The sequence below is a fragment of the Oryctolagus cuniculus genome, chromosome 2 (assembly GCF_964237555.1).
Source record: "Oryctolagus cuniculus chromosome 2, mOryCun1.1, whole genome shotgun sequence".
In the NCBI taxonomy this organism is placed as follows: domain Eukaryota; kingdom Metazoa; phylum Chordata; class Mammalia; order Lagomorpha; family Leporidae; genus Oryctolagus; species Oryctolagus cuniculus.
Window position 1 is genome coordinate 5,450,981 of NC_091433.1, and position 25,849 is coordinate 5,476,829.

General features: G+C 45.9%; 1 protein-coding gene across 14 annotated transcripts; it reads right to left on the reverse strand.

Annotated features, from left to right (window-relative positions):
- Positions 1-3,658: 3,658 nt before the first annotated feature.
- ZNF518B (zinc finger protein 518B) lies at positions 3,659-21,335 on the reverse strand. 14 transcript variants are annotated; one of them, XM_051829921.2, is made up of 4 exons: positions 21,198-21,335; positions 18,626-18,815; positions 13,909-13,968; positions 3,659-9,768 (listed from the first exon to the last, which is right to left on the reverse strand). In XM_051829921.2, exon 4 carries the CDS (start codon positions 9,573-9,575, stop codon positions 6,318-6,320), a length of 3,258 nt encoding a protein of 1,085 aa, XP_051685881.2. In that variant the 5' UTR covers positions 9,576-9,768; positions 13,909-13,968; positions 18,626-18,815; positions 21,198-21,335; the 3' UTR covers positions 3,659-6,317. The 14 variants fall into 14 exon arrangements, with proteins under 14 accessions (XP_051685881.2, XP_051685870.2, XP_051685892.2 ...); XM_051829910.2 differs by having other exon boundaries at positions 18,447-18,815; XM_051829932.2 differs by having other exon boundaries at positions 18,412-18,815.
- Between the last annotated feature and the right edge of the window lie 4,514 nt (positions 21,336-25,849).

Here is a 25,849-nt window from a genome sequence, read left to right on the forward strand (position 1 = left end):
GGAGTTGACTTTTCTGAGGACGTGTCTAGGCCCAGATCCTTTTGAAAAAGATTTTTACAAAGCCTAGAACTGACAGCTTGTGAGTTATTATGTCCACTGTTGTGTAGATGTTCAATTTTTAATATCAACATAAGACTCTTTGCCCTCAAGATAGAGAATGGTTTCTAAAAGTACAAGAAATACAGCTAAAGGAGTTTTCTTTATGGATTTTTCAGAGTGTGTCTAAGTATTTTCTAGAAGTTTAAAAATAGTTCAATGGCAAAAATCAAGGGATACCAACAAACAAAATCCAAATGTTCAGTAAACACATGGGAAGGTATGCTCTCACTAGTAATCATTCAGCTTTCACATCTGTGTGATCGGCAGCTGGATTTCTGTTGTTCCATTATTACCGTATTGTGATTCTTTACAGACGGTTCCCCTAGGACAGCTTACTATTGACACAGGTAAATACAGGGAGGCACTTTCTATAGCAGTAATTATAAAGCTCTAGTGATGTCTTGACAACGCATTGTTCCTTCTAGTATTATCTAATGTTACGTTGGAATTTGTTTTTATCCTCACCAACCCTAACTATTAGACTTAGTATTCTATAACCATCAGATTGGTACACTGCTGTTCAGGCAGACAACTGCCATTTTCCTCTAGCATGCATCTTTTAGCCCAGGGTGTTCATTAGTGTTAAGGCACTGTTCTTTTTCTTCACACATACATGGTGGTGCTAGAGTCCTTTTGAGAGGCTCTGCAACTGGTCCTGAGCAATGGCTGTGAATGCAACTGTGGTGTCTTTCCCACTGGTGAAGATGCTCCCTTGCCCTTTCCATTGTTTCAATGAGGGAGACCCTCACAAAGTCCACATGGTATGACTTCAAGATGGGATGTTTCATCAGCCCAGGTCCTAATGGACCCATGGTGGACATGTAATGTGAGAAATATGGTTGAATAGTACTGCAAAAAAACATCAAAAAGTCCCACATGCAACAATGTCTCTAGGCTATGACCTAGAAATAGAATTATTGATATTAATACAGAATATGGCATTGAATTAGCATTTCCTAAATGCAAGCCTAAATGGGAAGCCTAGCCTACCCTAATTTTAGATGCAGAAATTCAATTCTTCCCATTTAGAAGCTCAGACAAGTAAACTATAATATGCTTTCCCTTCTGTGCTATTCAGCATGGTAGACACTGGGCACACGAACACCTAAAATGTGGCTAGGGTGACTCACAAACTATGTATAAACAAATTGCAGAATTGTAAACTCCATCAAGAAAACTTTTAGTGCTTTCAGAGAATTGCTTTTAATAACCAAAAATTTAGCATTAAAATTGATGCACACTGCACATCTAAAATGCACACCAGATTTCTAAACCTTGTAAAATGTTTTTCAGTAAGTCTTAGGCTGACTACAAACATATCTATTGGGTCAAATAAAACTAATTTTATCTGTCCTTTTTATTCTTAAATGTGGCTACACAATGGCTTACACTTTATGTATTAAACAGTGCTGCCCTAGATTAAGTCCAAATTCCTTAGCATGGTCTCTCCTTCTGACTACTATGTTTGAGCAGTGTTGAAATCTTAAGGCAACTCCGTGTACCCATGGCAGCAACACACTGTATCTGCAAATGGCTTTACAGATAAAAGCAAGTACTATAGTTCACCTTCCAAAACAATGCCTATACATTACCTCAGCTATCATTATGCTGACCTGGTAAATCACTGTTCTTAATATACTGTGGATTAGTGACTGCTGTGTCCTAGCTTCATAGTCTTGATGTCTATTTCGGCTCCAAATTTTCTTATTCACTGTCGCTCCCCCTCTTCGTGGAGGAGCAACACAGGACCCTGCGCTGTTCTTTCGTCTGCTCGGCCCTCCCCGGGTTTGCTGCTGGTTCTTCCCGGGTTGGCTACTATCCCTTCCACCTCCGTGGAAGGGCGGTTCCCCCTGGCCACATTCCCCACTTCCGCAGGGGAGCGGCACACCACCGGCCGGCTCTCTCGGGGGCTGCACAGGTGTTCCTTCAGATGTTCCCCTTAGATGTTCCTGGTGCATGCCGTCTCTCTCCTCCTTTATAGTCCTCCTCTGCCAATCCCAACTCGGCTGCCCACACGCCGAGTACGCTGCTCTCCTCCAATCAGGAGCAAGTCCTACAGTTTATTGGTTGAACTGGAGGCAGCTGTGTAAAAGCTGTTTTCTCCTCTCCCAGCGCCATATTGTGGGAGAGCAGATGCATAGAATAAGTCTTAATTCCAGTAACTTAGTCTAGTCCGAGCTGCTCCCCACATTCACCACACATATGTTAGCCATTTCTTTCTTTAAAGTACCAGAGTAGAGATACTTAGGAAGCTCATGGTTTTAGAGGTTCACAGTACGAGACCAGGAAGTCCCACAATCTGGTGTCTGAGGAGTGTGAAGAGGGCAATCACTTGATGAGCCAGGAAGCAGAAAAGCTAGGCTGAACTTGGCTTTAACCAGTCCTCTCATGAGAACTACCTTCTGAGGTTATGTCCCAGAAGACCTTAAGACCTCCCACTGTGCCCACCTACTAACACCACAGATCAAGTCTCCACTCAATCCATCAGTTATTAATAGTAACCGACTGAGGTTTAAATGTGTTGTAAGTTGGAAGTCAACTTCTGTTTAAACCTTAAAAGCTGTCCCTGGTAGTCCATGCTAAATGCAGATTCCTCCAGGCTCCTTATCTGATTCCTGCTCACTCAGTTTCACAGACTAATCCTGCAGGATTCAAGGATTATGACTCATTTTAACTTGGAAAATTATCAGCCAAATTACTTGTCTTTTCCTCAAGGTCACCATTTGTATCATCAAATTCCTCTTTTGACAATCAACACCTTGGAGTCAAACAAGAAAAATAAGTGTACTCATAAATATCCTCATACTCCTCCTTTTCAAACGTTCATGAACTACAGTTACAAGGACCAATTGTTTCTGGACAGGTGACACAAAAAATGTAATTACATCCCATGATCCAGTAGTCTCATTAACTGTGGGAACTCTCAACCAAGCCTCTCTCCTACTTGAGGCTAGACATAGAAAGCTGACTGCCCACCCACATACCTGATTTTTCCGAGTCTGCTGACCATGGTAGGAAAGTGGTAACTACTACTGTCCAAACTAGCATGTCTTGTGAATTTAAGCCAAAGCAACCTAAGAAGGTAACTTGCCTCCTTTCTGGGTATGCAGAACCCAAAATACTTTCATGAGATTCAAAACATCTGTTGCATGGAATAATGCATTTCTGTTAACTCAGAAATGAATCATACGAGATTAGCTGTCATAAACAGCCAGAAATGAAAATGACAGGAAAATTTTATTTAAAACTTATGCCAACTTCTAGATCTATATACAAATGTTTTAAAATCAGAGCAGCACACTGTTAACACAGGAATTATAATGCTTTAAACATGTTACTTAAGGTTTTGTTTTCTGCTCATATATATTAGATTCCAAAGGCTGAACATATCTTCATTTGCTAGGCTTCTGTATGTTCAAAGGAGGGATAGAGCTATTGATGGTGAATACATTCTGTTCAGCAAACAGCACTTGGTCTGTAATAATAGGGACTCACAAAATATTTTGGACTGGGGCTAAAAATGTGAATAAAATATATTTGCATGTACATCGAGTCAGTGTTGCTTATTTAAAAAATTTTTGTTCTTTATTTGTCTATATCATAAATACAACAAAGTCATCTCATTTCTGGTCCCCAAAAGAAAACCTACTTTAAAAGTTTAAAATAATTTTATTAGTACTATTAACAAAATGCAGTAACCGGAGGTCCTTCACAATCAAGGTTTAGAGTACACAAATACTCAGCACAGTTTTGCCCCTACTCCCTCCAATTCTGTTAGAAGTATGTTCATTTGATGACATTTATACACATTAAACTATTTTCTAAAATTCTTAAGATAGCCACTCCCCCCCATTTTTACAACTTGCAGGATTCCTTTAATTTCTTAAAAGTACTACAGTTCTGACCCCCCCCCAACTTACTATTTTCTCACAAAATTCACCTTCACAAGTATTTTGTTGGTTTGAGATAATACTTGAAAAAATAGCTGATGCTACAGTAAGTTTCTTGTATCGACACTTAACACCCTAACCTGACTCATGACCAATGCTGAGTCTAGCCATTTAGGAAAAAGCCACTCCACAGGGAGATAATACAAAAACAAACCAAAGAATCACAGCCTTCTCTCCATATCTTGGAGGCATTCTCCATTGCTGGAGGGGTAGCATGTCTGTCACAAGAGTAAAACTTCAGAATGCTCTTTGCTGTGCAGTGAAACACTTCTCCAACAGCACCAAATGAAAAAGCATGTTGTGACAGAGTGATCCCCTGGGGTTTCTGTTTGTTCATGTAAATCAGATCCCATCATTTACTGTGCTTGCATTTTCTAAAAACATGAGAATGTTATAAAAATGTGCTTCCAAAATAAATTATTCTTAGACTATAAAAACATTTTACATTCTTCCAGTCTACACATTGTAAAACAAGAAACTAGGTGCAGTATTCATATTGTAAAAAATATTTTATGTGTACACACACAAACAATGCAAGGTTTTAAGTAAAAAGCAACTCATTAATCAACTTAATGGTCATGTACTCAATTACACAAAAATGTTAATTATCTTTAATGAAAACCAACTCTAAAGGATAATCCCACCTACCAGATAATTTAAGACTTGTCCATGTGAGAAAAATCAGGATTTTCCAGCTCACTACTTGAAGCCCCCCCCCCCCCCCAGATGTTACCAGTTTCTTTCACAGCACCCAGTCCTCAAAAGGAGACAAACAGTCTGGGGAGGTTGGTGGCTGTGCTGTGCTCAGTATCTGGCTGCATGGGCAAGTGAAGACTGAAATTTAGTCTTGTGCTGCACTTGCCAAGCCTTCCACAATACACCTGAACTTTGCTTGTGTAGAGGGTGGATTTTTTCCTAATGTTCGCAAGTGTGCTGTGTAGACAGTCCTGACATTTGTTGGGAAAGTGCAGTCAGTGCTCTCCTAGGATAGGTGAGCAACAGGGAAAGCATGGTTGACATAACTAGCAGCAGATTGTTATTAGCAATCAAATTCAGTAATAGTGTTCCTATCACCTTAGCAAAGGCAGTGGGGCATTTCTGTTTTGTTGATTCTGTTGGTTTTATGCAGGACAATGTTAAGGGGCTTCAAAAACACAGAAGCAAAGGAACAGCATGTGAGCAGGGACACTATCTCAAGTCCACAGAAAGGCTGCGCAGAAACAGTGGCTGAGAGACTAGGCAGAGACCTGGGGAGCAGGGTCCACGGCCTGTAGTACGAGGTGGCATACACCAACAGTCTCCAGATGAGTTCCCAAATGAAAGCTAAGTCACATACAACCCCCTTTAGAGCTTTCTTTACAAGCCTACATTTAACTATCTTCCCAATGTTTTACATGTATTTTAAGAAGTCGGTCCTATCATGTTTTATATTGGCCATTTATTTTGTGAGAGTGGTAAGGGCAAAGAGGAGACTTACTTTTAGATGTCTTCCTCCTATAGCCATCATTAAAATTGTTTTTTGGTAAAAAGGCACATTCCCTATCGAATTATCATAAATCAAGACTTTTTAAAAGTAAAATCTAAATAAATACTTAAAATATATTTCATCTCCTAACACCTATTGAAATAATAAATTTTGGCAATTCCTTGGGACCGTTCTTTAAAACAGCCAACAAAAGCAAGACTCTGTGCTGTAACAGAACATTCACGAGTATTAGAGAGTGGGGAAGGGATTAAAAAGAATGGCCATTTTGCTATAACCAAACTTAAGGTAACTATAAAGACAATATAACTTTTGTTATGTAACAATATTCAGGAGATGAGTTAAAGCAAAAACAAAGAGGATGTGCACACCAAAACATAAGTTTAATTCTTCAGTAGCATTTATATAAAGAGCATGTGTAAAATATCCTAGACTTGCCCCTCTGAATATAATTATAAAAGATGTGTATCTACTTGCAAACAGGTGCTACACAAAGAATTCAGATTCCACTAAAGGAAACTGCTGAGTTTCATATCCTCTCACCAGAGAAACACATGTCCACAAACTTGTGCGTACAATTTCAGGGCCTTCAAACACCTTCTGAGGTCTAATCACAAAGCTCAGGTTAGGAGCTTTCAACATTCCTAGAGAGGATCTGAAGGATTAACAATCTCATTTCTACAACTTTTATTTCTCCTACTGAATCTGGAAAGGGTATTCCAAACCAGAAAGAAAAAAAAAAAAAAAACTTGCTTTAAAGACCAACTTTTTTTTTTTTTTTTTGCTTATTTGCCGCTGGAAGAAAGAACATCCCAATCTCTAGTAGCTTCTATCAAATGTCGTTGGCCATGACTCATCCACTCTTCCTGGTCTTCATAGAGCCGCCCACAAAACCAGCATTTAAAAATACACTGTGATGAGTCATCAGGCAAGGAATCCACCACCTGGTAGTTGTTTTTATGCACTTTTTTAAGTTTCATTTTCAACATCATTTGCCTTTTAATCTGATTAGCTTCCTCTGCATTCTGATAGGTCAGCCGAACGTGATGCCTTCTGATGCCTAGCTGACACCTCGTCCTCTCTGATAAAACAACTTTGAGGACATTGCCTTTGTACTTATTGATTACCTTCATCACGTTGGTCACTTCTGGTGAGTCAACATCAGGATGATTTAACACAATGACCGGCTGGTTCCGACGGGGGCATTTAATTAACTGATCTGGTTTAGCTGCTATCAGTCGAAGCTGTCGTGCAACCTGAAAAACTGAAGGATCTTTGAGACAGCGGCTAGGATCAGCCTGAATCTTACTTTTCTTCTTGGAGGAGCTTACTTGTTTGATTTTATTTCTGCTTGTGGCAAGATTTCTCGAAGGCAGTTTTCCTTGCTTATTCAATTCACTGCTTCCTTGCTGTCCATGAAGGGTGCCTGTTTTTTTAGGGGTGGTGTTACAGTAGACAGCACTCTCTTTTCTTGGTTTAGGCCGAAGAGAAGTCTCAAGTACTCGTGACATGTCTATTGGCCCAGCTTCACCTGTCAAAACCTGTAGGTCTGAGTTGGTCTGTGTTACAGGGCAGAATGGAACTGGTTTTATTAACTCTGTTTCATTGCAAGGTATGCTGACAGGTGCTTCACATGTGGCCTCTATAATATGGGCATCCTCAGAGGAGTTGAGAACCCTCAACACAGCTCCTTTGGGGATTAACACTGGAGTAGCTACATGAGGCTTCCTGGTCACTCTGCTTTCGGTCTTCCCATCGCAGCCATCTACACACTTTGGATACATCTGTGGATGAGTAAGCTGTTCACTGCCCGTTCTACCATGATCATCTTTGGGCTTTGGAAGAGCACCTGCAGAAGGGCCAGGGCCAGTGAGTGACACATTAATTTCTCGAACACTTTCAGGACCAGCTTTCGAAGTTACCTTTGATGCCTGCCCTACAGAACGACGATGTGCACTATTTGCAGCCAATGATGAAGGTTTGCCACAGGATTCAATCAACTGAGCTATCTTTCTGCGCAACAGTTCAATTGACTTTATTTTGGAGGTTGAACTACTCCACTTAATGCCCTCAGGAACATTTTCAGATCCAGAGCTGAGAGAAAATACTGATGAGATTACTGGACCGTCAAAAGTGTCCTTAGTCCTTTCAGAGTCCTTTAATTCCAAAGGCTTATCACCAGGCTGTTGAGATCTGATTCCATCCTCTCCACTTAAATTTATATGTGAACATTCACTTTTACGTTGAGAGGAAATTGGGCCTATATTTGAAACTGCTTTGTGGTCTTCTGTCTGGGTATTTTCTGGCTTCCTACTAGAAGCAGCCATTTTTACAGGAACACCGATCTTACTTCTAGACTCTCTGTCACTTTCCTTTAAAGGCAATGAGCCTTTTTCTCCAGAGAAGGAAATGGTTGAAGGTGACACAGCAAGCGGAAATAACTTCTGTGAATCACTGGGCAAATTTTTTCCATCTTCAGCAAAAGAATGGGCAGGTCTATAAGTAACAGGGTTTGAGGTACCTCCAAAACCACATAAAACACTGTTTTTGACTATAGATGCTGGAGAATGCCCTTTTAAGGCAAGAGAAGGAAGGGAGGTTCTGTGTGGATACAAACTGTTTTTTTTCTGCAAATCCTCCATTGTATCAGACTGAAAAACAGATTCTCCACGGTTGTGCACATTAGAATTTGACTTGAAAAAATCATAAGACTTAAACCATTTAACATTTTTAAGTTGTTTCTGAACTGAAGATTGAAGATTATTAATGCCTACAAATTTTCCAACATTCCCTTCAATCGTTAATGATTTTGTTTTTTCCGTACAAACTATTGTTCCTTGTTCATTTGAAACATTCTTTTTATCCATTGGCTCAGAACTACCTCCATCATCCTTGCTGGCTTCAAGGCAGCTGTTTTCTTCCAGTGGAAACAGTTTCAGAACAAGCTGCTGTGTACCATTGACAACTTTCACATCTATCAGCTGGGCTAAACAGTTTGCTGGGACAACTAGTTCTGCTGGTGCCACAACTGTTAACGGCATTCCCGGCTGAACAGGTTCTTTTGCAGGAGACAACACTTCCACTTCCACGTTTTTGTTCTCAAACAGACTGACTTCATTTGGCTCAGATAGCGTCACTTTATTTGGAACACACACTACATCTTTTTGGTATTCCTTTGATTCAGGTAACACCATGATATTGTGTATTTTGTCTTTATTTGTGTGGACAGAGAATCTTGCAAGTTGATCTGACAACTTGTTTTGAAATGTAGTCCTAGGGTTGGAAGCTTTTAAAAGCTCTGTGTTTTGTTTTGAAGCACTGGCTCTTTTCGGTTCCAGCTTGGCAACAGTTTTGAGTGGCCTTTTTGCACCAGCCCGTTCATGTACTCTCTTTCTATGCTTGACAATATAATCATTTCTAATAGCACCATAGTCACAATACTCACATCGATAAGGGAATATGCCTGTGTGTTTCACCAAATGTCTCTGAAACTCTCCTTTTGTGTATGAAATGTAGCTGCAGTGAGAGCAAATAAATTTAATCTCTTCATGTTGAAGCATGTGCTTTCTGTACTGCAGAGGGTCCTTGGTGGAAAATCGACACTTATCACAGTAGTATTTGCCTGGCTTAAAGTTCCTTACCTTAAATTTGTTATTGACAGGACTTGAGATGGTTTCAGTTTTATTTCCAAAATGAGTAGCACTGGGATTACTGTTGACAAACTGCAAATGGAGAGGAGCTGCATCAAGGTTGCATTTGAAGCAGATATATTTGTCCTCCTTTGGGCTTTGACCACTACCCTTTTTCAAATCTTGGAGAGGGATTCTGTGAACACTTTTGCATTTTACACATGTAGCAATGGTCATCATGGCAGCCTCAGCCTCTGAGCCTTGATACAAAAGGGTTTGAGCTTCCTGTCTATCTGGCCGAGTTGCTCGATTGGCATCAGGTTGTTTGGGTGACATGGTCAAGGAATTGGGTCCACCATTCATTTGTGTAGTATACAACTGTTCTCCGGTATCCTTCATCTTCTTTATCTGCATTTCTCAAAAAAGCTGACTGGAAGTCAGAAGGTTTCACATGATAAAATCCTCTGCAGGCATCCTTCAATAAAGATTGGTACAGCAACAGCTGTTTCCTGGGTGCATACTTAGTAGTCTTTTTATATACACCACCACTGTAGGTGCATGGTCCACAAGTGTGATTGCTTTCAATTGTCTGATATTCTAGGCAACACTACAGGAAGACAAAAATCATAAAGAATGATCAACACATGAACTTAAGGCTAGCTAAGCTATTACCAAACTGTATGCGAAATCTCAACATACAATCTTAAACTCATATTATAGTAACACATGTGAATATAACATAAAAGTTGGCAAAAAAGCCCAAATTGAAAACATTTTCAAGCTCTGTCACCTAAAAATCATCAGTTTAGACAACTCTAAACAGACATACCCAGAATGAGGCCATAAAAGCAGCAATTCAGAGCAGTTTTCCATTAGTGAAAGTCATTTTTAAGTGCCAATGAACACATCCTAGCAGTTTTCACAAGTAGAATTTCATATTGGCCACACAGAAACCTTGTATACAACACTGTCAGTCCAGTTTTTAACATGTGTTATCAAGTAGTAGACAGGTCTTTGGCTCCGGTGTTCACATCTGTTTCTACATTAAAGATCATTACATCTTAGATATGAACGCTCTTGTTTAAACACTCAATTTTCTTTCACAAGTGGTAAGAAGTCAGGAATTCTGATAATACCAGGAAGATAAATAGCTATTCCTTCAACATATCATGCATCAGCGTTTATTCTCAGTGCTGGAGGTTGATGAGCAACAGCAAATTCATTCTCAATCCTCAGGATACATATACCACAGAAAGGTGGGGCAGGTTATATATTTGTCAAATGGTGGTTAAGATAACTGGAAGAAAAACACGATCAAACAAGATGAGGAGGAGAGGGAATGCCAATGTGATGGTGAATTTGCAAGGCTGGGGTAGAAGGATGGACAGCTGGGAAGGGCCTCATGCTGACACTTTAGAAGAGACCCGGGGACAACCCAGGAGCACTGTGACTGTTTGGAAAAGGGATGTTTTAAGCAAACAGAAGGCAAGTCCATGGAAATTCGGCTTGGTACATGTAAGGAAGAACAAAGACTCCAGTGCTGGAGGGGAATATGGAAGGGGTAGTGAGAGAGGTAAAGCAAAGATCTATAAGAATATTGTAGGGATGTAGCTTTCTTCTACCCAAGAAAAAGAAGTGGGGTGAGACTGGCATAGCAGCATGACATGACCTAATTTACATTCCAACTACCGCCTCTAGATTCTATGAGGATGAGTCTGAGGGTTAGACAATGGCAGCAGACTGTGACTAGCTTGGATTGGGCAGTAGAGGTACAAGTGTATTCAAAAGCAGGTACTTACTCCAATACTCACATGTTATGTTGCAGTGACTAATTTTGATACATATTCTAAAGACTTCTTCTAAAATATATAGAATTAAGAACCAAACATAAACCATTCTAGTTTGGAATCTGCTCAAAATCCTTTTTTAAATGACTTTTTAAAAAGTCACTTAAATCTTTAATCTCTTTTTTACTTCATCTGGCAATCAGAATTAAGGATACTTATCCAATGCTTCCCACAGAACTACCATGGTGACTAAACTAGAGTGTAAGAAAACATGTGAAATTTTAAAGTCCAAATGTCAGGAAGATACAGACCCTCAGTAAATATTTGCTTGGTAAGGGGCAGCAGTATGACGGATAATTACCAGCTTTCTTGTGGCAACTTGCCAAGAGTCATACATAGTTAACTTGAAAGGCTGGCCTGGAAGAGCAGAAAACCTCTCAGTAGGGTCAACAGAAAACCCTGATCTGGCATAAAATCTTCTCCTTTAAAAGTAGCTTTGGAAAGTACCAGCAGAACTTACCATAATTAATAAGCTGTCTTTTGCAACATTTTTTCCTATCTCCCTTTTTTCGAAAGGTATTTATCTTCTTCTAAAGGCAATTTCCAGCATACAATTATGCCCTGGCTTCTGGGGACTCAATTAGACTTGCCCTAACTTTAAATGTGCATATAACACTTTAAACATCAAGTGGATAGAGGTCTGTGGGGACACAAGATGCTGTCTGTCCCCTCAAGGTTCCACTGTCTAACCAGGTAAGGGAACTGTGAGTCTAAAGAGAACACACAAACGTCTTAAACTGGCAACCAGTAAACACTGGCAAAGGCAAAGCTTCCATCGACCACAGCACTGTTAGTGCAGCCAACAGGCAAGACTTTGAGAAGAGGTGCTGAGGTGCACTTTGTTTTCCAGATCTGTCAATGTCTCTAATGAAGGAAAAGAGAAGTCACATGTACAACTTCTACTACAAGTCAAGTGTCCTCAAGCAAGCCACCCATATACATGCTCTTGCTCATCTATAAATCATAAGCCTGGACCACATAATTTCTAAGCCCAGCCTGACACTGTTGATCCCTGAAGTCACACCCTTTATAACCAAAAGACACTACTATCATAATTTTCATCCAGCAAGACAGAAAAAGCCTTAGCTACAACTAGAACCTAAGAAAATCAGAGGCCCAAAGGATGCAGAGGAGGAAGGCAGGTGGTAAGGCGGACAGGGTCTAGGGGTTCCGAATCTGGAGCCGTGTCAAAAATCACTGCTAAAATACATGTCCCTGGGCTTCATTCTGAGGCTAGTGCATCTAAGTCTTGGGAGAATAGACATTTGTGATTGATAAAGCACCCTGTCTAATCTCAGTGGAAAACCAGCACTCAGGATAATTAGCTGGAGCTTCTTGTGACATTCAAAGACTTAAACATTTTCATCAATTGGCCATGCAGTTGATGCTGATATCACCATTAACAGAAAACCTCCTTCCTTCTTTAAACAGTTAATTTTATTTTCACATAGTTCTGTCAACAATTTACTCATACATGAATACTGAATCCAGCTTCCCTGTGGCCTTTTTTCCTCTTCTATCTTGATTCCGGAGCTGCAAAAACAATATAGACCCTGATAGAACCCTTGTTAACCCAGTCCTTAGTTCTCAATTCTGTTGAAAAGACTTGCTTCTCAGTCAATATGCACTACTCTGCTCTATCAGTCTTGTAATCCCATGAATGAGAGCAAATGAGAGAGCAAGCGAGGGAGTGCGCCATTTAGTTGCATTTCACGGCGTACATACTCTTTAGTCAAATACTGCATGGCGTTTTAGTCAACAACAGGCCAAATATCTAATGGTGGCTCTGTAACATTACGTACCCTAGTGGTATCTTAGTCCCTTGTTTGTGTGAGGGCATTCTATGATATTTGCACAGTGAATTCACCTAGCAGTCTATCCTTCACAATGTATCCCTGTTACTAAGCCACATGTGGTCATATTTCAACCTAAGATCTTCATCCATTAACCCTAAGAAATTCTCAAATAAATCATGACAAGACTCCTCTATTTTAAAAATCACCCAAACCAGGATTCTACTTGTACATTTTTCAGTTTTTTAGCACTTTTCCAAGCCTTCAAGATTCTTCCAAAAAAAAAAAAAAAAATCACATTAGGCAGTTTTTTGTTTCTTTCCAAGTCCTCCTAGAACTTGGGAGGTATCATTCTTTCCAAAACTGAGGATAAACTGGGAAGTCGGATCATATCCGCCAATAAGAAGTAGAGAGCATCTTGATGGAGGGAAGTCTCAGGAGAATTAATCAAGCCAAGCTGAACGCTTAAGGCACAAAGTCCCCTGGGTTGTGCCTCTGCAAGACTTTCCCAGCAGTTATTTATTCTACGAGTCCACGGGAGCAGGTGCCAACATGAAGCACGAGGCTGTGATTAGCAGATGGAGTTTAATAGGCAAAGAAGGACCTCTAGGCCATGACTGCACTATATCACCTGTTTGAACTTAGCTTCTTGGCTTCTAAAGCACTCTCAAAATGATGAGTTACTGCATTGCCATTTCCCTCGGTCTGGGTGAAAAAAAAGTCAGGTTTTTTTAAAATAAGCAGATAAAAGTTCTTTTTGGCTTCTGGAATTTGTGTGGCTAGTTCAGGTGTAATACTCCAAGATGCAGGTAAATGACCGCAGCAGCCTCTTATAGTGGCAGTTACACATGGACATTCCTGAGGGCACAGCAGGCACACTGCAGCAATGCGCTTCTAAGCCCCTGTTCCTTCAGACAATTTCCTTCACTGGGTTCATGTCAAGTACAACCACCTGTGAAGTGGAGTTCTCTTGGCGTGTCACTTTCAGTGGGCCAATGACCAAGGATTCTAAAAGATAATGTAGACAACAGGCTGTGCCTGGGTGCACCTGACGCTGAGGGAAAACTTAAGAAATCAGTATTAATATTGGTGCCAGCATTCACCTACCTTTGAAACTCAGTGTCTTTGCCACTGCATTTGTACGATGATAGGTAATTTAGGAGGGCTCTAAAAAACAGAGGAAATACCTAGTATTATTACTTTTATGGTATAATACAATGTCCAATACCATTTTCCAAAACTGTTTAATAGCACACAGTGAGCTATACAGTGTAGAATTATCTACATCATCAGCCGAAGGTGACTGTCATGTCCCAAGGAGTGGCACAGTTTGTGGCACCAATGGGCTCTCTGGACCACATCTTGTTTATGCTCAAAAGAAAGGCTTAGAAGCACCCACATGGTAGATTTTCTTTTGCTTGTGAGTCCACTGATTTATGGAGACATAAGGGGAAAAATACAATGTGTGGGAGAAACCAGTTCAGTGACATTGAAGGCTTAAAAAAAATGAAAGATTGTATAAGTTAGTAAAAAAAGAGAAATATTTGACTTTTAAATATTGTAAAGAGGTAACTATTAAGAGAAATGAATGGAGGCTGTCATTGTGGTGCAGCTGCTTAAGCTACTGCCTGCGACGCTGGCATCCCATTTGAGTTTGAGTTCTGGCTCTTCTACTTCCAATCCAACAACATGCTAATGTGCTGGGAGCAGTGGAAGATGGCTTGGACCCCCAGCACTCTCTTGGAAACCTGGATGTAGGTCCAGGCTTCTGGCTTCCCAGCCACTGTGGCCATTTGGGGAGTGAATCAGTTGACGGAAGACACCTCTCTTTCCCTAACTCTGCTTTTCAAGTAAATCAATATAACTTTTTTTTTAAGAGAAATAAACAGTAAAATAGTGGTTAAACATATAGATTCTGTAGTCAGATGATGGGCTTTTAAATCTCAGTCCCATTCCTTTCTAAGCTGTGTGATCTGGGGCAAACTGATTCTGCACCTGTAACAGAGCCAGTAACTGTACCTACTCATAGCATTATCATACAGGTTAATGGCAAGAATGAAAGTAAACATGCTTAGATAAGTTACTGATGCATTAAGTTATTAAGAATATTATTTCCCATTTTTAATAAAGAAATTATACCAATTATATAAATAGGACAGCTGAAATGAGTTTCTTAGCTGCCTGACAATTACACACACTGAGTGTCATTTTACTAATGTAATCCTATTTATCTGGTTGTATAGCTTAAAAGGTAATTTACCCCAGGTCAAAATTACTCCCTAGCTTTAGCAGCAAAGTGACTACAAAATGCTTATAATCACCACAGAAAAGATGTTCCCCTACAGGAGTACTCACTGCAATTCCTGTTTCTAGACAAGCTGGTTACTGACTTACCTTTTCCCCACTCACTTCTTGCTAAGCTCAGACACAATGTGAGACAGTCTTGTAGCAAATGAATGTCTCTGCGCTAGATGCTAATGTGAAAAGAAATAAAAGGGGGCCCATTTCATCACATGCATGCCACATGGACCATCACATTTTGTTCATGAGAGGTAACCAGAAAACTCGGCACAGTGGCCTGTCTGCAACCTTTCTGGCTGGAGAAGCAAATTTCATCTGCTCTTTTCAGAAATCCTGACAGAGAAGTCCTCCTTTCATTAGCATTTCTACCAAACCCACTGGGATGTAACTGCTGTGCCCTCTCCAAAGAGCACAGGGAACAGTGATGGTAGGTTTATAGTTCAAACTCTGAAACTGTCTCCTATTTGCTAGGTCCTTAGGGAAGTGATTTTCTCTGGTCATTGTCAGACCAGGAAACAGGTTTTAGTTCAAACTTGAAAGTCGATCGGAGAGAGTAAGCTACACAATGTATGTCAAGCCCTGAGCGCAAAGCGCAGCTGCTCAAAAACTTTGTTATCTATTTAAAGGCCTAACTAACTTTTCACAGGAACCCCATTTTTTTTTTTTTTTTTTGATAGGCAGTGGACAGTGAGAGAGAGAGAAAGGTCTTCCTTTTCCATTGGTTCACCCTCCAATGGCCGCTGTGGCTGGCGCGCTGTGGCCGGCGCACTACGCTGATCCGAAGCCAGGAGCCAGGTGCTTCCTCCTGGTCTCCCATGTGGGTGCAGGGCCCAAGCACTTAGGCCATCCTCCACTGCACTCCCTGGCCACAGCAGAGAGCTGGCCTGGAAGAGGGGCAACCGGGACAGAATCCGATGCCCTGACGGGGACTAGAACTCGGGGTGCCGGTGCCGCTAGGCGGATGATTAGCCTAGTGAGCCACGGCGCTGGCCAGGAACCCAAATTTTAAAATGATTCTACCCTGAAGTGCCCACTAGCATGTAAATAAGTAATACTTTAATGGTGGAAAATATCCAACATTAGACATGTCAAGTACCAACATTTCTCCAGCAGGATGACATCTAGGAAGTAACATGTTACCTCAGTGAAGAGCATTTTCACTCCATGACAATGAATCAACTGGTCTGAATGGATAAACACATTCCTAGACAAGGAAAACCATCAGGTAGACACTATAATCTTTATGCCAAATTACCCTGCACTTAGAAATAACAATTCCAAATTCACTGACATTCCAGTGACAAAAAATACTTGCAAATGCTGCTGACACACATTTCACTCTTGCAATCTTACATTTCCTGCTAAAAGCAAGCGCACTGTTTAAGCAACAAGAAGATTGCACAAGATAGCTCTGCCTCATACCCCTGCTTTCCAGGTGAAAGCAGTTCAGCGTGACAAAGAAATAACGATAATAACCTTGAGAAAGCAAGAACAAGGTCCAAAAGTTAGGTGTATGACTCTGGACTCACTAACCTTAGGCTTGAGTTTTGTCACTTGTGAAATGGGAGAAACAAAAAGAATAAATGAGGAAAGGGTAAATGAAGGGGCAAGAAACTTCTGCCTGACGGAAATGCTTTGTCAAGTCAGTTCCTGTAAGACACTTTCAAATACAGAAGGATCCAGTCAAGTCCGGAGACAGAAACAGGTGCATTTAATGCATGCGCCTGATGAGATAAAAAGTCTATAGCAGTAGGACTTCACCTGGTGGAGGCAGGGAGCGCCGTCTCCTCCTCCCTGCCTGTGGGAAGTTATTTGGGGATCAACCTGACACTGTTTGGCACCCATCACCTGAGTCTACAATGTATATGATTTTTCTTCAACACCTTTTAAAGAGAAAAAACTTTCAAAAGAATGAATATGACCAGTACTAGAGCCCTTTAAGTCTAAAACTTAGTTTTACATATGGAAAAAAAAGGGAAAGGAGCAAATATGCTCAGATTAGTATGAGAATCACACACAGTAAAAATAAGATATTAATAAAAGCAATATCAAATAATTTTGTGCTATGAAACAGTGACTTCAGGTCTTCAGAGATTTAAAAATGAAGGACACATACAAGTATAGTTTTGTTTTTCCTTCCCTTCTTTTGCTTTAAAGAAAAACCATAATTTTATAGAAGAAATTAATTAAAAGTTAAAGCACAATCAAACACAGAAGAAACATCTCCCACTAAACCAGTGGTTTTCAACCTTGGCTACATTAGGGCAATTAAATTTATTTTTGAAGGGGTTTCTGGGACAGAGAGTTGCTCTACTGCACACCGGAACTACCTGCAGGTCTTTAAAAATAATAATGCAGCCGGTGCCGTGGCTCAATAGTCTAATCCTCTGCCTGCAGCAACGGCACACTGGGTTCTAGTCCCGGTCGGGGCGCCGGATTCTGTCCCAGTTGCCCCTCTTCCAGGCCAGCTCTCTGCTATGGCCCGGGAGTGCAGTGGAGGATGGCCTAAGTGCTTGGGCCCTGCACCCCATGGGAGACCAGGAGAAGCACCTGGCTCCTGCCATCAGATCAGCGCGGTGCGCCGGCTGCAGCGCGCTGGCCCCGGCGGCCATTGGAGGGTGAACCAACGGCAAAAGGAAGACCTTTCTCCCTGTCTCTCTCTCTCACTGTCCACTCTGTCAAAATAATAATAATAATAATGCTCCATCCTGTATACTTTTATTTAATTGGGGAGGGGCTGAGGGTAGGATACAGTATGGGCAACGGGGTCTAAAAAGCTTCCCATGTGATTCTACATATAGAATATGTGAAGAAGTCTATATAGACAATGTGAAGACCACCAGACACCACAGGTGCAGGAGCGTGTGGGAATGGAAAGAATAACAGCAACATCCTCTGCAGTCCTTTTATAGTGAACCCACCTACAGGTGCCTGGAAGTTGGGCAAGGCCACTGTCTTGGGACTATAATGGGGAAACCAGACAAGCTTCCACCCGATGCTCTTCACGGTACGGAACAGCAGTCAGTCTGCAGATCCTTAGAGCCCTGACTATCTCACACAGCCCGTGGCATGGCATCAGTACCCTGAGCACCAACCAAGAGTGATTTATCCCCTCAGCTGCAATGGGCTGCTGTCTTTAAGGAGTGTAACTAGGCACAAAGAAGTAAATGGTAGTTTCAGTAAACAGGCAAGTGCTGCATCAAGGATCTCAACAGGGGGCTCTCTCAGTGGCTGCTTGTCTGTCCTGGAGCACCATGGCCCAAGTCAGTGGAAGGGGTGCTTATATACATACGCAAGCTCATATATTACCTCAATACTTGTCAAAGCAAGCCTTCAGTTGTTACCTGTTTATTCCAAGAGCATAGGTATGGAAAAGCTAGGTGGCTCTTCTAAGGTCACAGAGTTAAGAGAAAAGCAGTAGCCGAAGTCCCATCTGAATTCTTTGTTTCTTGCTACCCTGCTATGTGAAGTGGTGAACCAAAGTGACAGCCAGGGTATACCGCCACTTGAGCACTGTTCTTACTTCTTGCCTGAAGCCCTCGTGCTGCAAACAGGGGTCGAATGTGGCAAGTTTCATGGGCTCTTCCTTCCTTTTCAGGCCTTTTCTTCTCAGGCGGTGAGTGCCATCTGTGTCACAATTTCAGACCCTGATGTAGGCTTGTGTATTCACAACCCGAGTGGCGGTGTGGCAGCACGGTGCTACACAGGGAGGCCTGCAACAGAAGCCAGACACTTGGAGGTAAGTCCTGGAGGTGCACAGCCTTGATTGCTTGGTGTATTTCTTCCAGGAACTAAAGGGTATGTGTCCTAGAAGTTCTTCTCAAAGAGGGTTATGCGGCAAAGTCACCTAGGGAGCTCAAAAAAAATGAAAGGATTCCCAGGACTCATATAGCCTGATTTATCAGATGACCCTTTTCTTGGGGTGGGGCTCAGAAATGTGGTGCAAAACTCTTCCCATGTGATTCCAGTGCCTCCCACCCCACTCCCACAGCACGATGAGAATGTCTGGATTAGGTGACCTCTAGCTGCTTTCATTCCAGGGATGAAATCTTGGAAACTGTAGTTGGCGAGAAGAGCATAAGTGGGCAATGATGATGAAATGCAGCACACAACACAGTCTGAGAACAGTCAAGACTGGGGACATTCTCACTGGTGAGGATCTTGTTTATCACACTCAACAGCACAGGGCTTGGCTCTTGGAGGCACTCAGTTCTAAACTACTAGAAAGAATGAGCAGAGAGGGAATGGCAGCCCTGGCAGAGATGATAAAAATGGTCTTTGTTCTTCTTTTTGCACAAAAACTGGCCCAATCTTTTCACTTAAAGGAAAACAGACCTAGAGAAATAGAGGTATTATTGCTTTTTTAAAAAACTGCCATTATTGGAGTTTTGAAGTCCATGTTAAGCATAACACACCAGGGAGGAGGCCCATAAACAACGTGATCTTGTCCTTGGTCCTCCCTCTGCTCTTTGCCAAGTACACATGTAGTAACGTTATCAGCAGAACAGAAATGAATACATTCAAATGTGTTATTTTTCAACACTATTACATTAGATAGAAAACGACAAAATTTTAAACAATACATTTTGGTTAAAGATAATGCTACACAATTTTAAAAACCAAATTCCTACCAATATTCCATTACTATTGGTTTCTAAACATTTTCTGGGCTCCCAGGACCCATGTTGGGATCTCTGTGCAAATACATCACAGGTTGGGATGAACTTTGTATATGCGACTGAGAGACAGTGTGAGTGAGTGAGGGGGAGGGGGAGGGAGGGAGAGGCAGAGGGAGAGGGAGAGGGAGAGAGGGAGGGAGAGGGAGAGGGAGAGAGGGAGGGAGAGGGAGGCAGAGGGAGAAGGAGAGGAAGGGGGAGAGAGAGAGAGAGAGACCCATTCTCTGTTCTATGCCAAGCACTGTCAGTTTCTGGAGACCAGGGTATGTCTTCCTCTTAGGGATTTCAATTTGAAACCTAAGGAATAACGTCTGAAGGATCCCAACACAACACGACAGTGTAGTTGGGCACACATCTGTTGGAGCATTTCAGGTTTTCTTTTTTAATGTTACACTAATAAATTGTTCATCACCCCATTTTTAAAAATGGGGTTTGCTAAACATCCAACACACAGAGGCTATGTTTTCTTTCATTCTCTCCTTTGGATCTTCCTTTCCAATTAAGAAATGTTCATTCTTTTGCGCTGGGCATCCCTTCCCTGGCCCTAAACTGCTCCAGAACGGGGCAGGCGGGGATGGGGCAGGCCCACACAGCATGACATCAGCATCTGGGGCACTTCAAAGCATCCTCAACCCTCTCCCCTTCCCCAGCAGGAAAAGCCAAGCTCACCGGGGACCGCCTCCTGGGCACTCCCGGGGGAAGACAATGCCAGCAGGGTCCCGGGTTCATTGTTGGCTGGCTTCCCCTCGACGGCGCGCCGGCCAGGCCAGTCCAGGGCCAACAGCCTGGGCGCCGGACCCGAGCTTCGTCGTGGCCCCTGGGGCGGCCCGGGCCCCCTGCGGGCGTGGCCGGGGGCGGCTCCTGTGACCACTGGAAGCCCTGCGAGCATCAACGCTCAACGACGAGGCCCGCAGGAGGCTTTAAAAATGGCCTCCTGACGACACTTCCTGCTCGGGCCGCCTGGCAGGAGCCCCGGCTGGGGACGCCTCGTTTAAACCGCTGGGGGCGGGGAGCCCGGCCCCGGGCGGCGGCCGCCCTCGCACGGCGCCGCGGGGCGACTCGGGGTCGTCCCGGCACAAAGACGGGCCGGAGCGCGGGGGGCGCCCTCCACGCCCCGGCCCGCGCCCGCGGCCGGCCGGGCTCCCCGCCCTCCGCGCTCCCAGGCCGAGCCCGCGGCCTGTCACCCCCTCGGCCGCGCCGGCGGCCCGGCCCCGGTCCGCGGCGACCCGGTCCGCGGCGACCCGACCCGGCCCGGCCCGGCCGCGAGCGCGCCTCAGGCGCCACCGAGGCTGCGGGCTCGCGCCCCGCCCGGCGCCCGCCGCAGCCCGGAGCCCCCGCCCCGCGCCGCCGCGCCGTCTCCCGGCCCCGCCCGGCGCACGCGAACCCCGGGGGCCCTCGCCCTCCCGCTCTGCCGCTCACCGCGCCGGCCCAGGGTCCCGAGTCGCGGCGGAGCGCGTCTACACCGCCGGCCCCGCCACCGCCACCGCCGCCGCCGCCGCCGCGCCCGCGGTAGATCCCTACCGGGGGCGGAGCCGGGCCGGGGGCGCGCGTGCGCAGTGCGGCGCGGCCGGAGCGGAGCCGGCGTCCGAGGTCCCTAAGGCTGCGCCCGCCCTGGGCGCTCTCAGCGCTCCCGGACCCCGCCGCGCCCCGCTGCAGGGCTTGGAAGCCGACCCCGCACGCTGCAGGCGCGACGCGCGGGGTCGGCCCTCCCGCTCAGTGCCGCTTGCCTCGGGAGCCGCTTCGGCTGCTTCCGCGGCCGAGCGCGCGCCGGCCCTCAGGGAGCGTCCAGTCGTTCAGCCGGTGAGTGAAAGCGAGGGAGAAGGAGCCCGCTCAGCTTCTAGATCCCCTTCTCCTGGAGATCTGAAGCGCGGGAGGAGGCCTCGGAGTCGCGGGTTCGAATCCCGGGTCTCGCCCGTGCGCCCGAGCCGCGGGCCTTGGCTGAGGCAGTGCCCTGACTCCTCCAAGTCTGGAGCTGGGGGCGACCGCACCGGAGGTTCTGCCTCACCGCTCGGAGGCTGCTCTGAGGGGCAGGGCAGACGACGACCGGCGGAGCCCGCGTGTGGCGCCTGCCCCGCGGACGCCACGGCCCTCACACCTTCGGACTTCGGGAGGAAAGATGTGTGTCCACACCGGCGGCGCCCGGGGGAAGAAGGGAGCCGTGTTTGCCAGGGTTTCTATGCCACAGAATGACACACTTCTCTCCAGCATGGGCAGGCGGTGGTAGAGTGACAGCGAAATGCCATCTCCAAGCCCTGGAAGAGGAGTGGGCGAGGCCGCTCGCCGCCCCTTCGCGTGGGCGGTCAGAGGAGGGTGTGTGGGGAGCTTGGGCAGTCTGCCGGGGCACTTCTGCAACGCGGACACGTGAGGGGTTCCGGAGGACAGCACAGCTGTGGGGCTGACAGACCGACGCCCACCCACCTGCTGGAATGCTGAGCCGGAGCTGGGAAGAGAGCCCAGAGAGGCCGTCCGTCCCCTACCCTGCTAGGCCGCAGTCCTCTGACCTCTCTCCTGATAAGGGAGCTGCTAGCGCTCACGGAAGCCAATGGACCTCTTCTCAAATCACCGCATTTATGTGAAGAGTTCAAAGTCTCCCTCCAGGATGGAGTAGGGTTTGGAAGGGCATTGAGAATCTAAACTGGCCTTTGCCGGAGGAAAGGAGCCAAATGAGGAAGGAGTCAGTTTTATGTCCTGGAGAACCAGAAATCTACCCATTCTAAATGGTTACCTCTCCCTTTAACTTCCATTCTTAGGTCACCAGTTCTGCCCTCTCCAGTCAAATGGGACTAATGAAAGGGCACCTGCAGGGTTTGAAAGAGTTGGAGCTGGTTACAAGTCCCAGCTGTGGCACACAGAAGCTGGGAGCCTGCGTCCCAACCGGTCTGAACCTCAAAGGCAAGTTGTCAGCAGTAAGCAGGAGAAGCCAGACCAAGACTTAGAGTTCCTAACAGCTAGGAGGTGGGTCTGTTACTTACATCTTTCAGGAACCCAAATTCAAGAAGATGAAGTGGCTTGGGGGGGTGGGGTCTGGAAATGGGATGATTACAACCCAGAAAATGGCCCAGCAGGGACAGACACCACACCCCTACAGAACAGCACTTCAGCTTGAAGTGTTCTCTCCAAGTCTTTCCTGGTGGGAGAGATCACGCACGCCTCCTGCATTTGTGGCTACTCTTCGCCTCTTCTTCCCCATCTTCTAGCCTAGTTTGCCCAGTTCTTTTTCCAGTGTTCCTTGAATCACCTCTACTCTGGCTTGAATTACGTTCCGCAGAAAGAGATGCTGAAGCCTTCATTCCTGTACCTGTGAACCACTGTGACTTCATTGGGAAACAGGGTCTTTGCCGAGTAATCAAGTTATGATGAGGTCACTAGAGTGAGCCCTTTTCCAACAGGATGTGTGTTCTTATAAGAAGAGAAATGACTCAGGGGAATGTGATGGGGAACGTAGACATGCAGGGAGAAGCTGGCATTGAAGACTGAGGCAGAGATTGAAGTTACGAAGCTGCAAGACAAGGAACATCTGGGGCTGTCCGAAGCTGGAAACAGCAAGAAGGATCCACTCCCTACCCCCTACACCCAGCCTCACTCACTTTTGGAAGGCATTGTGGCCCTGCTGACACCTTGATTTCAGACTCCTAGCCTCCAGAAACTCAGACTGTAAATTTTTGTATGGTACTGCAGCCCTAAGAAGCTCCACCTCCGGGTTACAACTGCCTAAGATGTAGGAGAGGAGAGGGAAGGCGTGAATGAAGCCAGTCATTGAGTATAGAGCTGATGGACATTGAACAAAACAGTGCCTGTCCCATGCCGGCACAGGCTAGGTGTCCAGTGAGGAACATTCATTTTGTTGGAGACAGTAGCCCAGACACCTGTAAGGGATTATATAATTAAGCTCTGAGATTACAAGAGAATAAAATGGCAGAGTGGCGTGGAAGGGAATGAATGCCAAGGGAGGGAAAGGATCACAGAAGTCTCACTGAAGCGGACTCTAACATGAGCCCCAAGCCACAGGACGATGAACAAGCGTTTTCAATAGAGGGAGCAGCACGTGCAAAGGCCCTGCGTTGGCAGGATTTCAGCTCATTTGAGGAAGAGAAGGAAGGGTACAGTGGATTTAGGAAATCTCATACAGGCTCTGAGCTTGAGGTTGCTTTAGCAAATTCTGCCTGGCAGAACTCGTGGCTCAGAGCGAGGCATTGGGAGCCCCCACAGTCATCCCTGCACTTGCTTCGCACCCACTGCACACAGACGCTACACCTTCTGTTTTCTCCAGTGGCCTCCTGCGTTCCTGAATATTAATTGTGCTACTTGAGTAAGACTCCTCCAGCGCCGGAGAAGAGTCAGGTCTCCACCCCGAAGGCGGCACGGATGTGTCCACTTCAGACGCTTTTAAGACTTTATGGCTAAATGGGAAAGCCTAGGAAACGGGCTTTCGTTTTCCTTGAAAAAAGAAAAAAATGCATAAACGTCTAGTAGCTGCCTTAAGCCTTCGGTCGCAATCTGTGAAATAAGTATAAACGCAGCTTCACCCAGGCTCCGCAAAGTCACCCTCCTCTCATCCCTGGGGGCCGGCAGCTCGGGCTGTAAGTCAAAATCCCGGGGTCCTAACTGGTACCTCCCAGCTGCATGACCCTGCACAAGTCACTGCCCATCTCTTGGGTTTTATTCGACTGCAAAATAGGAGTAATTGGAGCAACCTTTCCTGGAGGTTGCCAGGGCACCAGAGGCTAGGACCACGTCCCAGTCCTTTCTCCCTCCCCCGGGGGCTGCCCCGCTGCTTGGCGCGGGGCGGGCTGCGCACTCCCGGCCAGCCGCGAGCTGCCCACCGAGCGGGCGCGGCCCCTGGAGCCTCGCCGGGAGCTGCAGTACCGCCGGCGGCCTGCGGCGTCGCAGCAGGGCCGCGCTCGCGGCTCTGCGCCTGTAGAGCTCTACCCTGCGCAGGCGCCTCGCGGCCGGCGCGCACCTGGCCGCCGAGCCTGCAGCTCGGGGTGCCTCGGCCGCCGCGCGCACCTCGCTCCTTCGAGAGCCAGGGTTGTGCGGTTTTACTTTCGTTTCGTTTCGGCCTCGGGGCCGAGTGCTTCGGGGCTGGACTCCGGCCTAGGTTCTGCGGAACGCCGGGCGCCGGCGGAGCGGGGGTTCCTGGCGCGGTCTCCAGACCCTGGCCGGTGTGGGGAGGCGGGGTGAGTCCAGTCCCCTGCCTCTCCCATTTGTTAACACCCACCAAGCACGAAGGGACGCCGCCCTTGGGCCCCCGTCCCACCCGGGCGCACGTCTGTTTTGTTCCTTACCCAAGCTCGGGATACAGACAGCACACGACCCCGGTGGCGGGGCCGACCCGGGCCGAGCCGAGCTGAGCTGAGCCGCCAGCATCCTTGCCTAGACCAGGGCTGTGCGAAGCGTGTTGGGAGTCCATATCCATCCTAGGATGGGTTCCAGAATGTTCGGGGGTGGGATAGGTCAAGACAAGGTGAGGGGGCGGTAGACACTTCTGGCAGTTCGACGGCACACGGCGAACAGGGCACAGGAACTTGAGGGCATGAGGTGATACTTGGCGTGGTCGCTCATGCCGAGGACTGCATAGACCCGTGTAGATTCCGAAAGGTGGGAGTGGCAGGGAGTCCTCCTCCCGCAGGTAGATCCAGGCTGTTGGGGCGGCCTCGGCCTCATTACCCTGCTTTCACTGCCTTGCGCCCATGCTGTAGGATCCAGAGCGGTCCCTCTACAGAGTGCATGGGGTCAGATCTCTCCTCTGCTTTAAGTCCGTGCTATATGGCAGGCCCCACGCCAGCCGTCCATGTGGTCCCGCACTGTCTCCTCCTGCCCTGCTGGCTCCCTGTCCACCTTCGATGCACTAGGTTTCTCCTGGAACCAAGCCTCACTTTCTCAGAGACCTTTCCAGTCTCATGCCATGGCTTCCCCTCACTCTGTCACACCCTGAGTTTTATGTTCTTCACAATGAACTGAAATCCTTTGCCGGCTTCACAATGAACTGAAATCCTTTGCCGGAGCCTCTGTGCTTCCCCCACTAAACAATAAACCAGTGTCTGTCTTGTTTGCCTTTATATTCCCAGTGC

Coding starts and splice junctions, on each gene's coding strand:
- ZNF518B (XM_051829950.2), bottom strand. CDS start 9,575: ATGCAGATAAAGAAGATGAAGGATACCGGAGAACAGTTGTATACTACA.